This window comes from Erythranthe guttata, chromosome 14 (assembly GCF_056151865.1).
Source record: "Erythranthe guttata isolate IM_541 chromosome 14, IM_541, whole genome shotgun sequence".
Classification (NCBI taxonomy): Eukaryota; Viridiplantae; Streptophyta; class Magnoliopsida; order Lamiales; family Phrymaceae; genus Erythranthe; species Erythranthe guttata.
This window is the reverse complement of record NC_142546.1, coordinates 20,951,891-20,972,035: the sequence shown is the minus strand read 5'-3', so window position 1 is coordinate 20,972,035 and position 20,145 is coordinate 20,951,891. Positions and strand designations below refer to the sequence as shown.

General features: G+C 37.1%; 1 protein-coding gene across 1 annotated transcript; it reads right to left on the bottom strand.

The window, feature by feature from the left end:
* Positions 1-6,170: 6,170 nt before the first annotated feature.
* Positions 6,171-7,088, bottom strand: LOC148765415 (NAC domain-containing protein 68-like). The gene is made up of 2 exons (XM_088812800.1): positions 6,941-7,088; positions 6,171-6,511 (listed from the first exon to the last, which is right to left on the bottom strand). Exons 1-2 carry the CDS (start codon positions 7,086-7,088, stop codon positions 6,171-6,173), a joined length of 489 nt encoding a protein of 162 aa, XP_088668926.1.
* Positions 7,089-20,145: the final 13,057 nt, after the last annotated feature.

Here is a 20,145-nt window from a genome sequence, read left to right as displayed (position 1 = left end):
TACTAACGGTTCTTGATTTTAAGTAATCAAACTTATGTGTCTTCGACGGGTTTAGGACCCAATCCTCGCGAGTCGATGGCGGGTTTATAGTAGGACCCAATCCTCGCGGGTCGAAACTCATCATAATTAAACATATTATTTTTTTAATAGTTTATATGTTTTACGAGAAACTATTTAAAAATTACAATGAATGACAAAGCATAAAACCTTAAATTGAAACCAACGTAAATAACATCAAAGATAAATGTCAAGAGTAAATTAAAATTAATACATTAAAAAAAAGAGTAGCTAAATTCAAAGTTTCATAAGACAAGATTTGAAATAAAATATATAACTATAGACAAAATGAGACGATGTCGTCATTATAGATATAAGTTTTGACATGTAAGAAATACTTTATTCATGTATTATATATTATTAATTAATTATACTACATAATATAAACAAAGCGATGTCGTCATGATAGATTTAAGTTTTGATATGTGAGAAATAATTTATTCATGTATTTTATATTATTAATTTATTATACTGCACAATATAAACAAAACGACGTCTTTTTGTATGGCAGGACGGGACGAGTTTCACGGGTATTAAAAGAATGTGAACCCGTCTTAAACCCAAACCCGCGGAACTTCTCTGTTTCAGGACCGAATCCTATTGATGGATCTATTCTCCCGGTTCTATCAGCATGGTTTTTACGATGTCGAACGGGTTCAACGGGTTAATGGGTCTGACTTGCTCACCCCTAATTCTTCGCAAGCTTCATACACTACCCTAGGGTCTAGCTAAGTGTTGGTGGTAATATCTACACGCAAGTGCACGTATCGTACAAGTAATAAAGTGGATTTTTAAGTCCAAATATCGATCCCACAGAGAATACTTAATTATCTAATCCTAGACGCTAAATTCTACCAATTATTATCAAGTCCACCCTACACAGTCGACTTTAGAGAAAATTAACTAAATTAAATTAAACTAATTAAGCAAATTAAAAAGGCAAAAACAAGAAATCAACTTAAACACGAAGATTAATCAAAGTAGAAACCCTATGTGATTATTACTCCCCCAATTCTTTGAATTATGCAAGTAATTAACCCGAATTATTAACCTGAGATGCTAAAATAATCATAACCCACTTCCGCGTGTATTACGATTCTAATACTCTAGATTCAATTACTATATTCCTATGCAATTAATTCTAGAACACAACATTAAGCACAAATCTCAATAATGGCTACCTAAGAGATTAACTATATTCCTATGTTAATACCACAAATGCTCTTCTACCACAGTTCTAATTATTAACCCGATCTTCCGATTCATGCGATTAACAATAACATAAAAGCGCATAAAGTGGCCAGTTTCATGAACTTAATAAACCAAGTAGAAGAAATAATCCGGAATTAAAACTTGCATAAAATCATAAAAAAAGGTTCATAAATCCCACATAGGGTTCCAAATAAAATCCTAGAAATAAAGACTTAGCTACTCGTGATTCTTATGATAAAGAAAATAAAATAAATAAATTAAATAAGAAAAACTATGCTTGAGTCTTCGTTGATCTTCGTTCCTCGCGTTTGTGGTGTCAAATTTCGTGTTTATGGTGTAGAGACTTGTTGGTTTTATAGGCTTTTCTTGATAAGGAAGTAGTGGAAACCTAATAGGAATCAATTTCGGCCACTTTCCCCCATCAGGACTTGTTCTTCGATTTTCGCCATGTTGGAGTCCGAATTTTGGAATATTGTGTAAATAAGAATTGTAGCCCTTGAAATTAGCTTTCCAATGCCGCCAAAATCAGCTGATTTGGAGTTCTTATGAGAGAGATATGCGCGAAATGGTGTAGGGGTGAGCAAAAAAACCGAAAAACCGAACCGAAAAACCGAATCGAAAAACCGAAAAACCTAGCCGTTTTAAACCGTTCCGAATAGCAAACCGCATGTACGGTTTTTTATTTTTGAAATACCGAATTATTCGGTTCGGTATGGTGGGAAGGTAAATAACCGAATCGAAAAACCGAACCGAACCGAAACTATAAAATGACTTCATTTTATATAATATATGTATTATTTTACCCTAATATTTATTTTCTATCTTTCAATTACTTATCTCATTCTAAGCATTTGTTCATAAATTGAGACATTGTATTTTATTAATTTAGTATGTAAAAATTTACTTGAGTTCATGGTTTTAATAATGTGGTAGATGAAAGTAGGAAAAAAAAAATGAAGCATAATACATCATCTAAATTACGTTAAGTCCTATGAAATTAAAGATTTTATATTTTCATTGCATTAGTAAGTTGTGAAAGTAAGTGTAATTGTATTCTTTTGTTTGCACAACTTGAGTATATATTGACACTTGAACCGAAAAATAACCGAAATCGAACCGAAAAAAACCGAAACCGAACCGAAACCGAAAGAAACCGAACCGATAAAAAACAGACATACACGGTTTTTTATTTTACAAAAACCGATATATTCGGTTCGGTTTTTGGCTAAAACCGAACCGAACCGACCCGTGCACACCCCTAAAATGGTGGACACTGCCAAAGTTGTGGCGAGATTCCTTCTTCCAATATGATTTATTTCCTTATTTGCAACTTTTTCCTTCCTTTTTGATCTATTTTCCTTCATGGACACCTAATTCTTTTTTTTCACCTATAAAACACAAAATCAATCAATTAAAGCACAAATATAATTAAATCTAAACAAAAGATCCACGTAAAGTAAGCGTATTAATCGTAAAATCTAAACTCAACACTAAGTTTGAATAATTGTACGAAAATGAGCAAGGGGAAACTCCAAGTGTTGGATCATGTGCAACATCAGATTCATAACCGGACAAATTAAAGGTGCAAAACATTCACTCATAACGTGGGTTAATTCTAGTCGGACTTACTATCCATTCTTGTTGGAAAATATGAAAAAGCTGTTGCTCAACTATATTTTACGAAGAGCGTTTCAACCAATATTGCAATAATCAATATACATCATCATATCCATTCAATGAATATTGGTATGACAGTAAAGCAGAAACATACCCCTTAGAGCATCAATTTAGTGGAACGTCGATTAAAAGCGGCATACGAGTCCGATGGAAACCCCTGGTGTCTCATGAGTACAAAATCAATGTGAGTTTTTTTGCAAAAAACACCCATGTGTAGTCTTCAATTGTCGAAAATTGTCGGACAGACTCATATTTACTCTTACGCAAACGGGCACTTCTCATCCAAAGAGTATTACAATTATCGGCGGAACATCGGACGTGGAGAAGAATGGGCCTGCCGGATATGGCTCAACTATGTTCCGCCCAAAACTAGCGGGGCTTTATGTAGAAAATTATGCACCATGCTATCCCGGTTGATCTTCGTATAGCAGCTAGGGGAATCCCGATTGTGTCAAGATGTGTATAAAAAAGCTGCCGAAACCGAAGACTTGCTCGTGTTACGTCATGGTTCGAGCAGCGGTAGTTTGTCATATCCTTCGAGAAATATGGATCGCAACACGAAGGCGGAGTTATGACGGCGGCTGATATATGCCGACGTGTGCTCCATAATGTACAATACTTGGGTATCGTTCACAGCCCTCGCTAAATGTCCACGAAGTCGCAACTCCTGCAGCTGGCGGCCGTAGGAATTTGCGGACAACAACCAGTGGTAAGGCGTGGCGCATCGCATAAATGGGAGTCTCTTGATGTGGGAACAAACAAACTTAATACGACGAGTCCGCTAAAGACGAGATGTGCACGAGTACTAGGGGCATCATTCGCAATTCAGAAGGTTGACTTAATTGAAATGACATGTTTACTCCTAATTAAAAAATAAAGCAAAAAATATATAAAATACTTAAAAATGCGTCAGCATCATCTTCTTCATCACGTATGCAAGTCAACAAGTCGAATTTGGGTGAAGGCCAGATAGTTGGACCGGCATCGGAAAACCGGACCGGCGGAGATGTGGAGAACTGGCTCGAGGGAGGATGATTTGGTCGGGATTTGAATTGGAATCGGAAGACGACATTCTGATGGATGAGGAGAACCGGAGAGGGAAACATATATGGGGGATCAACGGTGGTTTGTGGAGGAGATCGGCGGAGACGAGCGCCGGTTCTCAAACCCAACATTGTTTATCTAAATCAAGTGGATGTGGCATGTGGGTCATTGTTACTCATAAATAAATTAGATTATTCATTTTTAAAACATTTTTTTAACTACTAGCTTGCCGCTGTTGGAGGCAGATCTGAAAGATGTGGTGGTGGTGGGGTGGTGAGAAGCGGTGGAGATGTTTTTGGGATTTTTTTTGGTTAGCAATTCAGTCCCCGACTTCGGAGAAGAGGGCTTTTCTGAAACTTCATGGGACTGAATTGAAAAAATTGAAATTTTATTTAGGGCTTATTTTTAAAATTTATAATGAATAGGGTATTTGGGTCTTTTCACATCAAAAAGTCGAGCCCCAGTCGTATATTTGGCGAGTGCATCACACGATCAGCTCGTATGGGCCTTTTGTAACACAAGGGGTATGTGCTAAATGTTTTAACATAGGGTTTTTTTTAGCCATTAAACATTACACAGAGGTGCCGGATGCGGATGCTAAAACCTCTATGTCTTTTGATCTGAAAAGTCAAAAATATCCTTCAAATAAAAATTATAAAAAACTTCGATTTTTTCCCGAAAAATACAACCTATAAATAATATATACTCTAAATACTTATTTTAAGTTTTTATTTTTTTCCGAAACATTAATTTGATTTAAGTTTTGTTTTAGGATTTTGACATATTATATTGTTGTTAGAAGTTTTATTGGATATTTGGTTTATTTTTATTTATTTATTTTTAACTAAAATTTAGCATTTATTAGTTTTACTTTTATTGACCTTGATGTTCTTATTTTTGATAAATTATGGAAATTTCCGTTATGCTTTGAAATTTTAAAATTTATGTGATTTCCGAAAAAAAAATCAAAATCCCAAAAATTTCGGGTTTTTTGGAATTAGAATGAATTTTAAAATTCCGAAAATTTTTAATCAAAATTTGAATTAATTTTGTACTTCCGAATTTTTTTCGAAATTTTTCGAAATTGCTATTTCTGATCCAATCCACCCGACTTTTACCCCTAGCTAGCGCAATTACATCAAAGAACAAAATTAATATCTCTTAATTATTGTTTGCCCCTCATTAATTTGGTGGCCTACATATGGAGCCAGAGATCGTGAAATCACTTGACCCAAGTTTGAATGCACATTAAAAAAAATTATTAAGATATAACTACTAATTAATCTTTAATAATAAATAAATAGTATAACAAATAAGTAATAACCAATATTGCTGCATGTCAATTCCCATTTCAAATTATTTTTCAAAGTTGTGCATGTTATAAAAATATAACTTTCAAAGTTGTGCATGTTATAAAAATATAACAGTGGTCCGTGTTTGAAATTTTACCTTATCAGAAATATCAACATTGATATCTATTTGTTTTACTGAGGACATATGTGTATGAAACAATTGGCTTTATCCATTAAAAAAAAATGCGTCACTTTACAATTTTGAAGATGCATATATAATTTAATTAACTAGACAAAATTTTGTAATAAGCTAGCTATATATTCGGACTCCTCGTCTTGTTGTGGTTGGAAGAAACAGAAACCTTCGTCTTGTTGTTGTTGCGGTTGGAAGAAACCGCCTTGTTGTTGTTGCGGTTGGAAACCTTCGTCTTGTTGTTGTTGCGGTTGGAAACCTTCGTCTTGTTGTTGTTGCGATTGGAAACCTTCGTCTTGTTGTTGTTGCGATTGGAAACCTTCGTCTAGTTGTTGTTGCGGTTGGAAACCTTCGTCTAGTTGTTGGACGAAACCGTCTTGGCCGTAGTATATGTCGTCTTCGGGGAAAAATTCGTCCACTAGTGGAAAAGAATTATATTGTTGTTGTTGTTGATAGTCCATCTGTTGCTGCAGCTGCTGATGGTGGTGCTGGGGTTGTCGTTCATCCATTTCTTGTGGTGGTGGTAACGCAACATGTGTGTTGTTGTCGTCCAATTCAGCCTTGTTCGACTTTGTTTCTCTCTTGTGGATTCGGCATATCACCCAACTGTCCAACTGCAAATAATTAATCGGGAATAGATCGACAATCAGTAAATAGCTTCAATTATTTAAATTAAGAGAAAAAAAAAATTACGACTACGCTGAAAATAACCAAAATATAACACGTACCCTCATATCATTCTCATCTTCTAGGAGTTTTTCTGTTTTAGTAGTAGAGTCTGCAATAGGTAACTTGTACTCGTGCATAATCCAATTGGTCTTTCGTGAATATTTATGATCTCCTTCGTAATATACTAAAGTCATCTTGTAACCAATGATTTGTTTCGTCTGATCAAGGTGTATAGGCTTATCTGCTGCGGTGGCCTTCCAAAAGCCATTGCCAGCCGATCGATTAGGCCTCTTTCCGTTCTGATACTTCTTCTCCCGATACGTGAAAAAATACCATTCCTTTTGCCCGAGTCGAGAAGGATGTTCATCTGCATAAATAATAAATAATAATGTTAATTTTACATCCGGTGAGATACACCATTAAATTTATTTACACCATACAAATACAGATATACACATAATCACACAAATACATACGCATGCAAAGTATGTATAAGAATCTAACAGAGGATATTAAATTATTAATTAACAATACAAGAATCTAAGTTAGAATAAAACCCTAAAAAAAAGAGCCGGTATATTTATTTCACGTAGCATCACATGCATGTTCAAAAAGATTATTCAATCCTAAAAAGAACATATGTTCAAATCAATTATATATAATTAAAAACAGAAAAGAAAAAGTACCAATTAATTTGAACCCTAATATTAAAAAAACAGAAATCCAGGAATAATATACTAATATTTTCATGCATGATCAGATCAATAGTTAATTCAAATCAATTAAGAATATTTACCTGCTAGCGTCTGAGGATCGTTCTTGTAAAAATCGACGGTGTTTATTTCAGAAGGAGGGACAGGCTGTTCGTCGACCTTTGGCTTCAAGTAGTAAACGATGAGTTCTTCATCCTTAGGCTGGAAACGAATACCTGGTGGAAACTCCATTACTTTTCTTTGAATTTCTGATATATTTTTTTTTGGAGGGAGTAACATATACATACATATATATATATATATATACAATGTCATTACAATTCTTATGAGAGTTAAAAACATAGCGTACTTGTTCAGCGTTAATATAGAGTCCTAACTTCTTGAAACACACCTTTATCTTGAATTTTGATTACATAGTTTAGTTAATGATTTATTATTTATTTGGAAAATAAATACTTATCCAATTCTAATTATGAGTGAAGATAGATATTTTAAAATCACAATAATTAAATTTTTAATGGCTTTCAAATTAAGAAAATCAATTCTCTAAAATTATGAAATTGATCGAAACAAACACTATGAAATTGATCAAAAAAACATGCAAAATAAGTTGACTAAAAAAACAATAATATTAATAATGAAAAAATTAAACAATTAATAATGTGAAACTAATAGAATCTCAATTCATTATCTGTAACATAGACAAAACCAACTATAAACAAAAACCAAAACTATTGATTACATCGATACTGTTGGTGACAAGTGCTCCGGATTGAAAATGTGCTCCGGATCGAAAACGTCGTCGCTTTTCATGGATTTCAATTTTTTCGGAGTCAGCGTCGAAGGATCCTCGTCGGATTTCATTTTGCTCGGTTTCTTCGTCGGAGGATCCTGAGGAAGTTTCTTATAAATCCGACACAAAACACAATCATCCAACTACAAATAAATAAATTAAAACACATCAATTATTTGATTAATATCTTTTCAATTGAGAAAAAAATAGCACAATAGCAAATAAGTAAATTAGAACAAATCATTATTTGATTGATCTCTTTTCAATTAAAAAGGAAGACAGTAAATCATAAATCACACACGTGCATGTCATAAATTATAAATCACACACCTGCATGTCATAAACTATAACTCACACACTTGAGTCTATTATTCAAAATTCCGCGGGTTTTTGCGTCAGTTAAACACGCACTGCACATATGGACGCCGAAACCAAAGACTCGCTCATGTTACGTCATGGTTCGAGCAGCGGTAGTTTGTCATATCTTTCGAGAAATATAGATCTCAAGGTGTAAGGTGGTTTACGAAGGCGGACTTATGACGGCGGTTGATATATATATGCCGACGTGTGCTTCATAATGTACAATACTTGGGTATCGTTCACAGCCCTCGCCAAATGTCCACGTAGTCGCAACTCCTGCAGCTGGCGGCCGTAGGAATTTGCGGGCAACAAGTAGTGGTTAGGCGTGGCACATGGCATAAATGGGAGCTTCCTAATGTGGGAATATACAAACTTAATACACATGGGTCGGCTAAAGACGAGATGTGCACGGGTGCGCAGGGGCGGACCCATGGGGGTTTTGTTGGGGGCTGAAATATAGGGGTAATTTAAGAGAGGAATTTTTTTATTGTTTTTGGGGACTAAAGTGTACAAAATTAAAAGTTTGGGGGGCAAAAATTAAAAGTTTGGGAGGGCGAAAATGCATTAACTAATACATAGATACCAAAAAGGAAAAAAAACAGCTTAAAAAAATCTTGGGGGGGGGGGGGGGGGGGGGGGGCGGGGGCCACCCCAGCCATAAGCATGGGTACGCCCCTGCCGGTGGGGGCATCATTCGCAATTCAGAAGGTTGTATTATTTCAAGCTTTTCGACTTTCTTTGGAAGATGAACGAATAATTTCGCTGATTTTTTTGCTGTGGCCGTGGGTCTTCGCCTGTGTCATTCGCTAGGGATTGGCTTGGTTGTAGTACTTGAGACAGACTCTTTTCTAGCGGTCAACACGATTAAGAGTTGCTTGGGAGTTGGAGTAAGTGTATCGGATTTGTATGCAAGAGTTTCGGCCATCACATAAGATAACACATGTGTTTCGCCAAAAGAATATGGTAGCAGACCGTTTAGCCAATTGGGCATATACGCATAAATTCTATCAAGAGTTCTTCTCCGCGTCCAATATGCCGCAAGAAGTGAAGGCTGTATTTTATACATTAGTGATAAGCTCGATATTGCGAATTTTCGTAAATGAGTCACACACGGTTACACCTAAGGACGTGTTGGGAATCGGACACGTGTACGCAGCGGAAAACAAAAATTTTATGCGATTTAAACAAATTTAAAACACATAAACACATGCCCGATAATTGAAAACAATAAATTGCGTACCTTTGCGCTTCCAGCGAAATTAAAAACAACATACATGCTTAATTACTTAATCGAAATTAAATCAACTAGCATGCTCGCGTTTAAATCAAATAATCATGTTCGCAGTAAATAAACAATTTCATGTAGTCACATAAAATCATACAATTATCTTACTAATACGAACATGCATATATTAATTTAAACGTAACCGAATCTAACGACGATGGATTCGAAAGTTTACCTCTTGAAACGTGAGGTAGGCGCACTAAGCAAAGCTAGATTGCCACGGAAACCAATCCGTGCAATTCGGGGCAGCAGTGGCGAAACGGCAGCAGCGGCTAGGCGAGCTACGGCGGCGCGTGTGGCTCACGCGTTGTCTTCGGATGGCGCGTGGGATTGCGTGCGGCGTCGGCTCGTGTGCTGCTCCTCGATTCTTCGATCTTCGATATTCGATCTTCCTCCTCTCGGATTTCACCTCGTATACTTCGATCTACTAAATACGCGGCACTAGACACGTAATAGTTAGAAAAACGGAAGAATAGAAAGAAGGAAAGAATTACCAATGTCGATCTTCCTCCTCTCGGAATATTTTTTTTTTTTGAATTTTTTTTCTTAGAAAAAAAATATTTTAATTAATATTACTGTCTTGGCTACTAAATTACTGTCTCAGACAGTAATATTACTGTTTGGGACAGTAATATTATGAATATTATTTTTCCGAACAGTAATATTATTAATATTATTGTCTAAGACAGTTAAATTACTTTTGAGACAGTAATTTAGCATCCAAGGCAGTAATATTAATTAAAATAATTTTTTTTAAGAAAAAAAATTAAAAAAAAAAGAAGACAATTAACAGTTAAATTACTGTCTCCGACAGTTAAATAACAGCTGGAGACAGTAATTTAGCAACGAATACAGTAATATTAATTAAAAATATTTTTTTTAAGAATAAAAAATTCAATTAACCGTTAAATTACAATCTCCGACAGTTCAATAACTGCTGGAGACAGTAATTTAGCAACGAATACAGTAATATTAATTAAAATATTTTTGAAGAAAAAAAAAGTAAATTAAGAGTTAAATTATTGTCTCCGAACTGTCGGAGACAATTATTTAGCAGCCAAGACAGTAATATTAATTAAAAAATTTTTTTTAAGAAAAAACAAAATTATAAAAAAATAGTCAACGCCGGAGACCCGGCGGTCAACGGCAGTTGACCGGCCGGAAAAAAATTTCAGGAAAAAAATAAAAAAGAAGTCAACGCCAGAGACCGGCGGTCTCCGGCGGTCAACGCCGGTCAACGGCGGCGGCCGGCGGTTTCCGGTGGTGGTGGGTCAAAATTGAAATTATGGTTAAAATTGGTTAATTGATGAAATTGGGCTAAATTGGGGTGTAAATCATGAAATTGGAGTTGAATTGGGTTTCAATGAATTGGGGGTAATTTTGGTATATATAAAAGGATTTTCCTTATTTCAAATAAGTTTGAATGAGCTGGATTTATTTGAAAGACAAAAAAGTTGGATGTCCCTCTTTTAATTAAGTGCCCTTGTCATGGGCCTATTTGCCATTACCCCTAAATTTAATACATAGATACGCATGGCTTTAACAGTTCAAAATTTAAACATATAGGGATAATTAGCAAGAACCCCTCATCTAGGAAAATGAGTTAAGGAAACACCCCCTCCCAAATATAATTAGAGAAAATCCCTTACCTAATATTATATCCAAATATTATTTAATAATTCCCAAAACATCCTTATTAATATTAAATCTCTTCAAAACCCTAACCCATTGCCGTTCTCTCTTCTTTTTTTTTTTTCTCGTCTTCTCTCTTTTGCCGTTCTCTCTTCTTCTTTTCTCGTCTTCTCTCTTCTCTTCTCGACTGAAATTCGGAAGAAAAGCAAGACATCGACCGATGGTGGTGGTGGCGGTGGAGAGTGTTTGTCACCGCCTCCCGCCGCCGCATGAAGGGTGGTGATGGATCTGTAGTTCGCGGCGGTGGTTTCCACCGACGACGTTGAAGATGGTGACTGGCCACGCTGTGGGTTGACGGTCATGAGGATGAGGCATGAGAAAATCACTGTTGCAATTGATGTTGGTGAAGGTATTTGCTTTTTATTTTTATTTTTTTTATTTTATTATTTTTTGATGTTGGTTTTGACAAATAACTTGAATCGTTTATGTTTTTTTTTTTGGACATTGAAATGTTAATTTGTGTTTTTTTGTATGAATTATTTAATTTATTTATTTTATTCTTGTTATGCATTGGTTGAATAGTGTATTGTGGCAGCGGTGTGGTGACGATGGAGAGGCAAATTTAGGGTTTTTTGGTGGATTGGGCGCATAACGGCGTGTGTAGAGAATTTCGCGCATGCTGAAACCTTAATCGACTACGTACATATTCATAGTCGATTAAACTAATCGACTATGTTCTGGTAGTCGATTAAGGTGGATCGACTCAATTTTTTTTTTAGTTTTTTTGGATTTTTCGTTTATTGATTTCAATTGTATAAATCCATTATAATGTTTGTATATTTTTTGTTTTTGTAATATATAGGTGATTTTGCATTTTTTCGCAGTTGTGATTTGTTATTTTAGTAGCAGATTCTTAATCGACTATGCTCTGGTAGTCGATTAAGGTTGATCGACTCCAATCTTCTTCTTTTTTTATTGACTATACTATTTCTTGAATCAGGAAGCCACTTTGTGTACGTGAAGATGAATGACAATTGTCCGCTTCCTCCGTTTGATAGACAGTGGGCGAGGTATAGCAACAATAGTGTTGCATATCTACCAGAGGCGTTGCGGAGTCGACGTGAAATGTGGGATATTCTTAATAGTGTTTGATTTAGTTTTGTTTATTTTGTTGGAATGAATGTGTTACTATTGACATTGTATGTTATTATTATTATTATGTTATGATGTTATAATAATAATAATAATAATTATTAACCTAATAATAATAATAATAATAATACTTAAAAAACGAAAATCAGGTCCTGAACACTAATAAACGGAAATCAGGTTATGGTTACAACATATTTTATTAAACATAAATTTAGCTTAAAAAACGAAAATCAGGTCCTGAACACCTAAGTATCCCTCGTCCTACGCCTGCGGTGAGAATGTCGCCCTTGTGAGGGTCCTGCATCCCGACCATCGGCATCATCACGGTCCAACTGAAGATACTCAGCGAATGGGGCGCACATGTCCTGGATCGTCCTGAAGAAGTCATCGGGGATACGCCGATATCCTGGAATAGTAGAAGGAGGCAAGTTATCGTAGAAGTACGGATGCAACACTCGGGTGAGGTCATATATAGCCGGAACTGCAGATGGCTCCGCTCTCTCAACCGGCTCGGTACTAGGATCTACACGGACGTGAGTGTGGTCTAGATACCACGGCAAATACTCCGGATCCGACTCCCAAGCTGGACGCGCCTTCCGACCATAGTAATCTCGACTAAGCATGTGCGTGTGGGGGATACTCCACATCTGATCGCCGGGCTCATAGTTAACCTTGTAAGATGCTATTTTTCTCTCCCTCTTAGCACCTTTTAGCGGACGAATTGGGTCCGCCGGTTTAATCTGCCGAAACCCGAACTGACGCAAAACTCTATCGGGCATATAAGGCTCAACGGTATCCATCCATCGAATAGTCCCGTGATGAACCGTCTTTCCAACTTCAGATGCCACTTCCAATCCAAATGGCGTCCAATTCACCTACATTCATTTAATAATACACATATATTAATAAGCATAATTAATATAAAATGATGTATCGAATCGAGACGTCTACGATTATATAATACACATAGATACTTACATCTGACGGACGCATCGAATCGAGACGTCTACGATAATCTACAAGTATATCCTCGTCCTTAGGAATATGATGTATCACCTGCCACCGTTTACACCACGGCTCTCCCGTAACATGTGCGTTAACCATCGGAGGCCGGAAACACGGAAAATACTCATATATCCAACACTACAATACGGGAAATAATAATACGGCATAATTAATAAAATATGCAACAACAACAACAACAGCACCAACAGCAACAACAACAACAACAACAACAACAACAGCACCAACAGCAACAACAACAACAACAACAACAACAACAACAACAACAACAACAACAACAACAACAACAACAACAACAACAACAACAACAACAACAACAACAACAACAACAACAACAACAACAACAACAGCACCAACAACAACAACAGCACCACCAACAACAACAACAACAACAACAACAACAACAACAACAACAACAACAACAACAACAACAACAACAACAACAACAACAACAACAACAACAACAACAACAACAACAACAACAACAACAACAACAACAACAACAATAATAATAATAATAATAATAATAATAATACCTCTAATAGTGTCAGACATCCAGCAATCTGCGCCGCCTCAGCTCGCGTAGCCATGCCCAACTGTCGGTACAGATAGGCCAATGTAGCCGAACCCCAAGAATACTCGCGAATCAGATTGATTTCCTCTAACAGTGGGAAAAAATCTGCTCTGACCTTCGATCCACTCTTATCCACGAACAACAACTTTCCGAGCAAGTATGCAATATATGCTCGTACTCGATACGCGGAAGGAAAGGTAGAATTGTCGCCATATTTCACCTCCAAATCATCTAACCGGGGTCCGCCACCATACCACCAATGCTCCATAAGTGCGGGGTCGACTCCGAAAGCTCTCGCACCAAGCTGGATCGCGTCGGCCTTATCCATCCAGACGTTAGGGCGAGTTCCACTAACTCGCAAACCCATGATGAAATGCACGTCGTGCAGGGTAATTGTCATCTCACCGAATGGCATGTGAAAACTGTTGGTGTCCGGCTGCCACCTCTCAATAAAAGCCTCTATTAATGGGTTATTGTGCTGAGGCAGCGAACAATCACGCAAGTGATACAAGCCGGTACTCTCAAGTAGTGAGACACAATCATCGTCGTCGGGGCCCGGCCAAGTACACTTCGCGTGCGACCGTAATTTAACCATATGTCGTCCCTGTTCAAGATATATTCATATATAAGTATACCACAAACAAGTGTAAATATTATAAACAAAATTTATTAATATTAATAAGTATTACCTTTCCCTCCCAAATGTCGTAGGCAATATGTGCTCCAAAACTTGGAATCAAGTGAGCGTATTTAGGTCCACCGGGTGTCTCACCGGTCAACATCCAAGGTCGAGAAGGAAGTTTTTTTCTCGGAGCGGTGCGGGACCTCGAGGCAGGATTAGAACCACCGAAAGTACCACCCATCGGGACAGGAGACGGAGTCGGAGTCGGAACATCCTCGTAATCGTCATCGGATGGAAAATCCGGCACCGGAAACTGATACTTCTGCTGAAAGCGTAGTTGTGGATCGTACTCGTACTCCTGCGGCTGCATATATGCATCCATGGGTGCATCCATCTCCTGCTCGGCCTCTGTCTCTGTCTCCTCCTGAATCATCGTACGTGGGGGTACAAAAGCACCAGTGCGTTCCCCACGACGTTTAGAACTAGTCACATTTCTATTATGTGTCCTTCCCTCCCGTTCCGCAGTAGTCTCCACCACCGGATCTGCAGGTGGACGAATCAGGGGTCCTTTCCCTTTTCCGAGTCCGAATTTTTTCGCCCAATTAGACATCCTGTAAACATAAAATTATATTAAATTTACTAACTTATTTTAATTCAGAAAAAAAATATTTCTTTTAAATCAAAAAAAAAAAAAAAAAAAAAAAAAAAAAAAAATATTTAAATCGAACGCCCGGTTTGGGCGTTTCCCGGCCGAACCGACGCCTGGACCGGGCGCCGGTTCGCCCGGGAAACGCCCAAACCGGGCGTTGAAACACTCATTTCACGCCCAAACCGGGCGCTGGCAGCATGAACCGACGCCCAAAGTGGGCGTCGGTTCATGCAGCCAGCGCCCGGTTTGGGCGTTTGGCTCTAACATCCGAAAAATTCAAAAGCCCTACAAATCGATTTGTAGGGCTTTTAAACATGAAATTGGTTGCAAAATCGAGTTACCCATTGCATATAACACATGTAGGTGTTGAAATTACCTGAAAAAATCGAAGCCCAAGCTCGATTTTGGTTGATTTCGAAATTTTTCGAAAAAAAAAAAATTTTCTGAAATTTTTGGAATGGGGGGTAATTGGAGAGAATTTCGAATTTTAGGGGTTTTAGAGAGATAAACTGTTTTTTACTTTGAACGGTAAATAGCACTTATTAGCCCGTAAAGAGCATTTTCTATTATATATAATTAAAAACAGAAAAGAAAAAGTACCAATTAATTTGAACCCTAATATTAAAAAAACAGAAATCCAGGAATAATATACTAATATTTTCATGCATGATCAGATCAATAGTTAATTCAAATCAATTAAGAATATTTACCTGCTAGCGTCTGAGGATCGTTCTTGTAAAAATCGACGGTGTTTATTTCAGAAGGAGGGACAGGCTGTTCGTCGACCTTTGGCTTCAAGTAGTAAACGATGAGTTCTTCATCCTTAGGCTGGAAACGAATACCTGGTGGAAGCTCTGGAAACTCCATTATTTTTCTTTCAATTTCTGATGTATATTTTTTTTCTGGAGGGAGTAACATATACGTGTGTGTGCATATATATATATATATATATATATATATATATATATATATATATATATATATATATATATATATATATATAATGTGATTAGAATTCTTATGAGAGTACAATTCTTATGAGAGTAAAAAACATAGCGTACTTGTTCAGCGTTAATAGAGTCCTAAGTTCTTGAAACACACCTGAATTTTATCTTGAAACATGAATTGCTTTATCCGATCCTGTTGCTTTCCAGTAGCCCATTCCAGCTGCTCGATTAGGTCTAGATCCGTTCGGATATTTTCGATCCCTGTTTTCTCCGAGTTGTGGATATTTCTCTCTCTCTCTCTCTCTCTCTCTCTATATATATATATATATATATATATATATATATATATATATATATATATATATATATATATATATAGAGAGAGAGAACAAAAATCAGGACAGGACTTAAAAAAAAAAAAGTTAAATAAACAAAAAAGACACACACACAAAGCTGCGTGCGAGTGTGTGAGGATGATAGAGGTAAAGATTGACATCATCTGTCGGAACAAAACGGAAACTATTATTAGCGGCTGAGGTTTCTACCGCCGCTCCGCTTCCGGCGACGGTGGAGGCGGTAGGATCCAGGGTTACGTTGTGTATCCTAACTGATCGGAGTATTAATTAATATGTATATATAATCGACGCGAGTTGTACATATAATTATGGACACTAGTTGAAAATGGTTTTTAGTTTATTTGAAATTCTTATAGTTGTACTAGTGAGGCCACACCGCGCCACGCGCGGTATATAATGCCCTCGTTAAATGACATGTAGCAAGTGCTGCATGGAACCAACTCCTACAAACAAAAACATAATTATTAATTATCAATAAACAAACCTGTTAGAATCCGAGAGGATTCTATTTCGGTTTTTCAACACGTGTGCGAAAAACGTGTATAAAAACTAGGGAAGTTTCCTTAGTTCTTTAAACTCTTATTTTGTCATTAATTTATTTAATTGCCTAAGTGTTTTATTAACAAGGAATTTAATTGACTAAGACTTTCCTTGTTTTACACAACTCTCTTTTTCTTACGTGAGATAAAATAACCTAATGGGCTCCACTTTTGTGTAGGGCTCTACTAATCCACCTAAGGAAGTATAAGAAGGGCAGCATCAACGTTATTTTAGGTTGTCCCTTTTATTTGAGAGAAAATTTATTTTCTGCTCTTCACGTTGCTGCTCTTGTGTTTGATCGTAATCGAGAAGAAAAACAGAGTAACAGATTTGCTTCTTTCACGCGAAAAGAAGATCGGTTCTTCGGGAGGAGAACTCAGAAGATCTCGGGAGGAGGTCGACCCGCCGACTGAGGGACTCAGCGTTGAAGGAATTTCAACCGTGCGGATCAAGGGACGTGCTGCAAAGTGAAGATTGTTAATTCAGCGTAGTATACAAGAACGGCGTCGACAAAGAGGGAGTCTTTGCATTTCGATTAAGTCCTATTATTGTATTCGTAAAACTAAAAATTAGTAAATTTCATTTGCAGGTCCCCGTGGATGTAGGGTACAATTGTATCCGAACCACTTTAAAATTTGTGTCTTTTTATTACTGTTCCATTAACTGTTGCAACTCTTCGTAAAACAGTAGAACCGTATTTAAAACTGAATCTGGAATTCATCGGACACAAATATATAATTAATTTGCACGAAATAATCCTAACAATTGGCATCAAGAGCCTGTCACTAAATACATCTAGTGAGATTTTGGGAACTAACTATTCTTATTTTGTGCAGATATGAATACTCAACGAGAAGGATCGTCAACTACTCGCCCACCTCTCCTAATCGGATCAAACTACTCATATTGGAAATAAAAAATGAAGATGTTTATCAAATCCATAGATGAGAGAGCATGGCGCGCCATCATAACTGGTTGGACACCTCCCATGGTCAAAGGAGAAGACAAAATGGAAGTTTTCAAACCAGAAGCAGATTGGAGTGACGTAGAGATACTACTCGCAAACTACAACTCAAGGGCCCTAAACGCAATATTTAGTGGTGTTGATGATAATCAATTTAAACTAATAGCGTCATGTGAATCTGCTAAAAGAGCTTGGGAAATCCTTCAAGTCACATACGAAGGAACGTCAACTGTGAGGACGTCGAAGTTACAAATGCTGGCCACCAAGTTCGAAAATTTGAAGATGGAAGAGAATGAGACGATCACTGACTTCCATGCTAAATTATGTGATATCTCCAATGAATCATATGCACTCGGTGAACCTTACTCTGAAAGCAAATTGGTGAGAAAGGCGATGCGCTCATTACCTGAAAGATTTGCTTACCGAATTGCTGCCATTGAAGAAGTCAGAGATGTTGACACGCTCAAACTAGACGAACTCATGGGGAAACTTCTGGCACAAGAACTCAATCATGGTGAAAATCATCGTGAAAAGCCTAGAGAAAAGAAGATAGCCTTTCAAGCAGAAACTTCATATGCAACACCCCAAAATTCGTCAACTCAAGAAGATGAGGAGACGGTAGAGGAATCCTTGGCAATACTATCGAAAAATTTTGGGAAATTTCTCAAAAAGATCGGTAAAAGGGGAAATCTTCCAAGCACAGGGAAAACCGTGAACTTTCAAAATTCGAGGAGAAATTCAAATCAAGATAACTCAGAGGAGTCAAAACCAAGAAGAATACAATGTCGAGAATGCGAAGGCTTTGGTCACATTCAATCAGAATGCGCAAACACCCTGAAGAAAAAGAAGAAAATGTCACTTACTACTGTTTGGAGCGATGAAGAAGAATCTGATGATGACCAAGGAAACAACGATCAAGTCACTAACTTTGTAGCATTCAGCAGCAAAGTTCCTCTGGACAACTCAGAATCAACTGTTGCTTCAACTGTTGCAACAGACTGTGAAACAGAATCCAGGTATGAAAATATGTGTTCTGATTATGACAAAAATCTAAACGAAAATTCTTCTTTTGCAGAGGATCCAAACAGCAGCAGTGATGAGGAAGAACCAACCTTGGATGAAGTAAAGGAGGTATATGAAAAAATGTACCAAAAATGGCTCGACGTCGTTAAGGTAAATAACTTCCTGGAAAAGGAGAAGTTTGTGCTTGTAGAGAAAAACAAGACACTAAAGGTAAGAATCTCTACTCTTGAGGAAAGGATCATATCTAGTGATCAAGAGAAAAATAGTTTGCAGGCTAAACTTACTCAAACTCAAGAAGCAATTGCAAAATTGAACTTGGGTAGAGGTAATCTAGATGAAATCTTAAGCAACAACAAGCCAAACTATAATCGTCTAGGCATAGGAGGGAGTCAGCTACCCAAAGTTGATCTAAAGCGAAAGGAAGATCAAAACAGAAAAATCAACTTTGTTAAACAAGCTTCTGTCTCACAAACAGTTGCAACTGTTGAAGCAACGAAACACAATTCAAAGAAAAGGTTTATTCCCACTTGTTTTTTCTGTCAAAATCCAGGTCACATACGTCCTAGATGCTTCAAATATTTAAAACTTGTGAAAAAGCTTGTGGCTCGTTCTCTTTACTCTGCTAGGGCTGATTATTTTCCTTCACCCTCTCAAAAACCCAAAAATAAAATTGATATTTCCAATAGACCTCAGCAAAAAATTTGGGTTGAAAAGTCCACGTTTAAATGCTTATCTGCGATTACCTCTTTAAAAGCAAGTACTACTAATGATTGGTATTTTGACAGTGGGTGTTCACGACATATGACCGGTGTTAAAGAGTTTCTGAAAAACTATCAACAAATCACCGGTGGAGCTGTTACCTTTGGAAACGGAAAAAATGGTGAAGTGCTAGGGAAAGGATCGCTAAATCATGAGAATCTCCCAAAGCTGAAGAATGTACTACTTGTAGAAGGACTCACGTCAAATCTAATAAGCATCAGCCAGCTATGTGATCAAGATCTTGAAGTCAGATTCAACAAATTCGCATGTCGAGTATTAGACAAAGACGAGAATTGTGTTATTCAAGGAACTCGATCATCTGACAACTGCTATATTCTTGTCTCTGCTGGACCACTGGAAGAGGAACCAACAAAGGAATTGGAAAACAGCTCCAGTGTCGCACCAACAGTTCCAACAGTTGATGCAGCCTCTACCATTTCAGAAGAAAGAGACGTCAATTCTGAAACAGGAGACGAAGCTGAAGTCAGGTCTCTCGAATTGGATGATCAAACTCACAAGGAACCCTCAAGAAGAGTCAAGAAGAATCATCCAGTGGATCAAGTCATTGGTTCGGTAGAAAAAGGAATTCAAACCCGAGGCTTTAGCGAT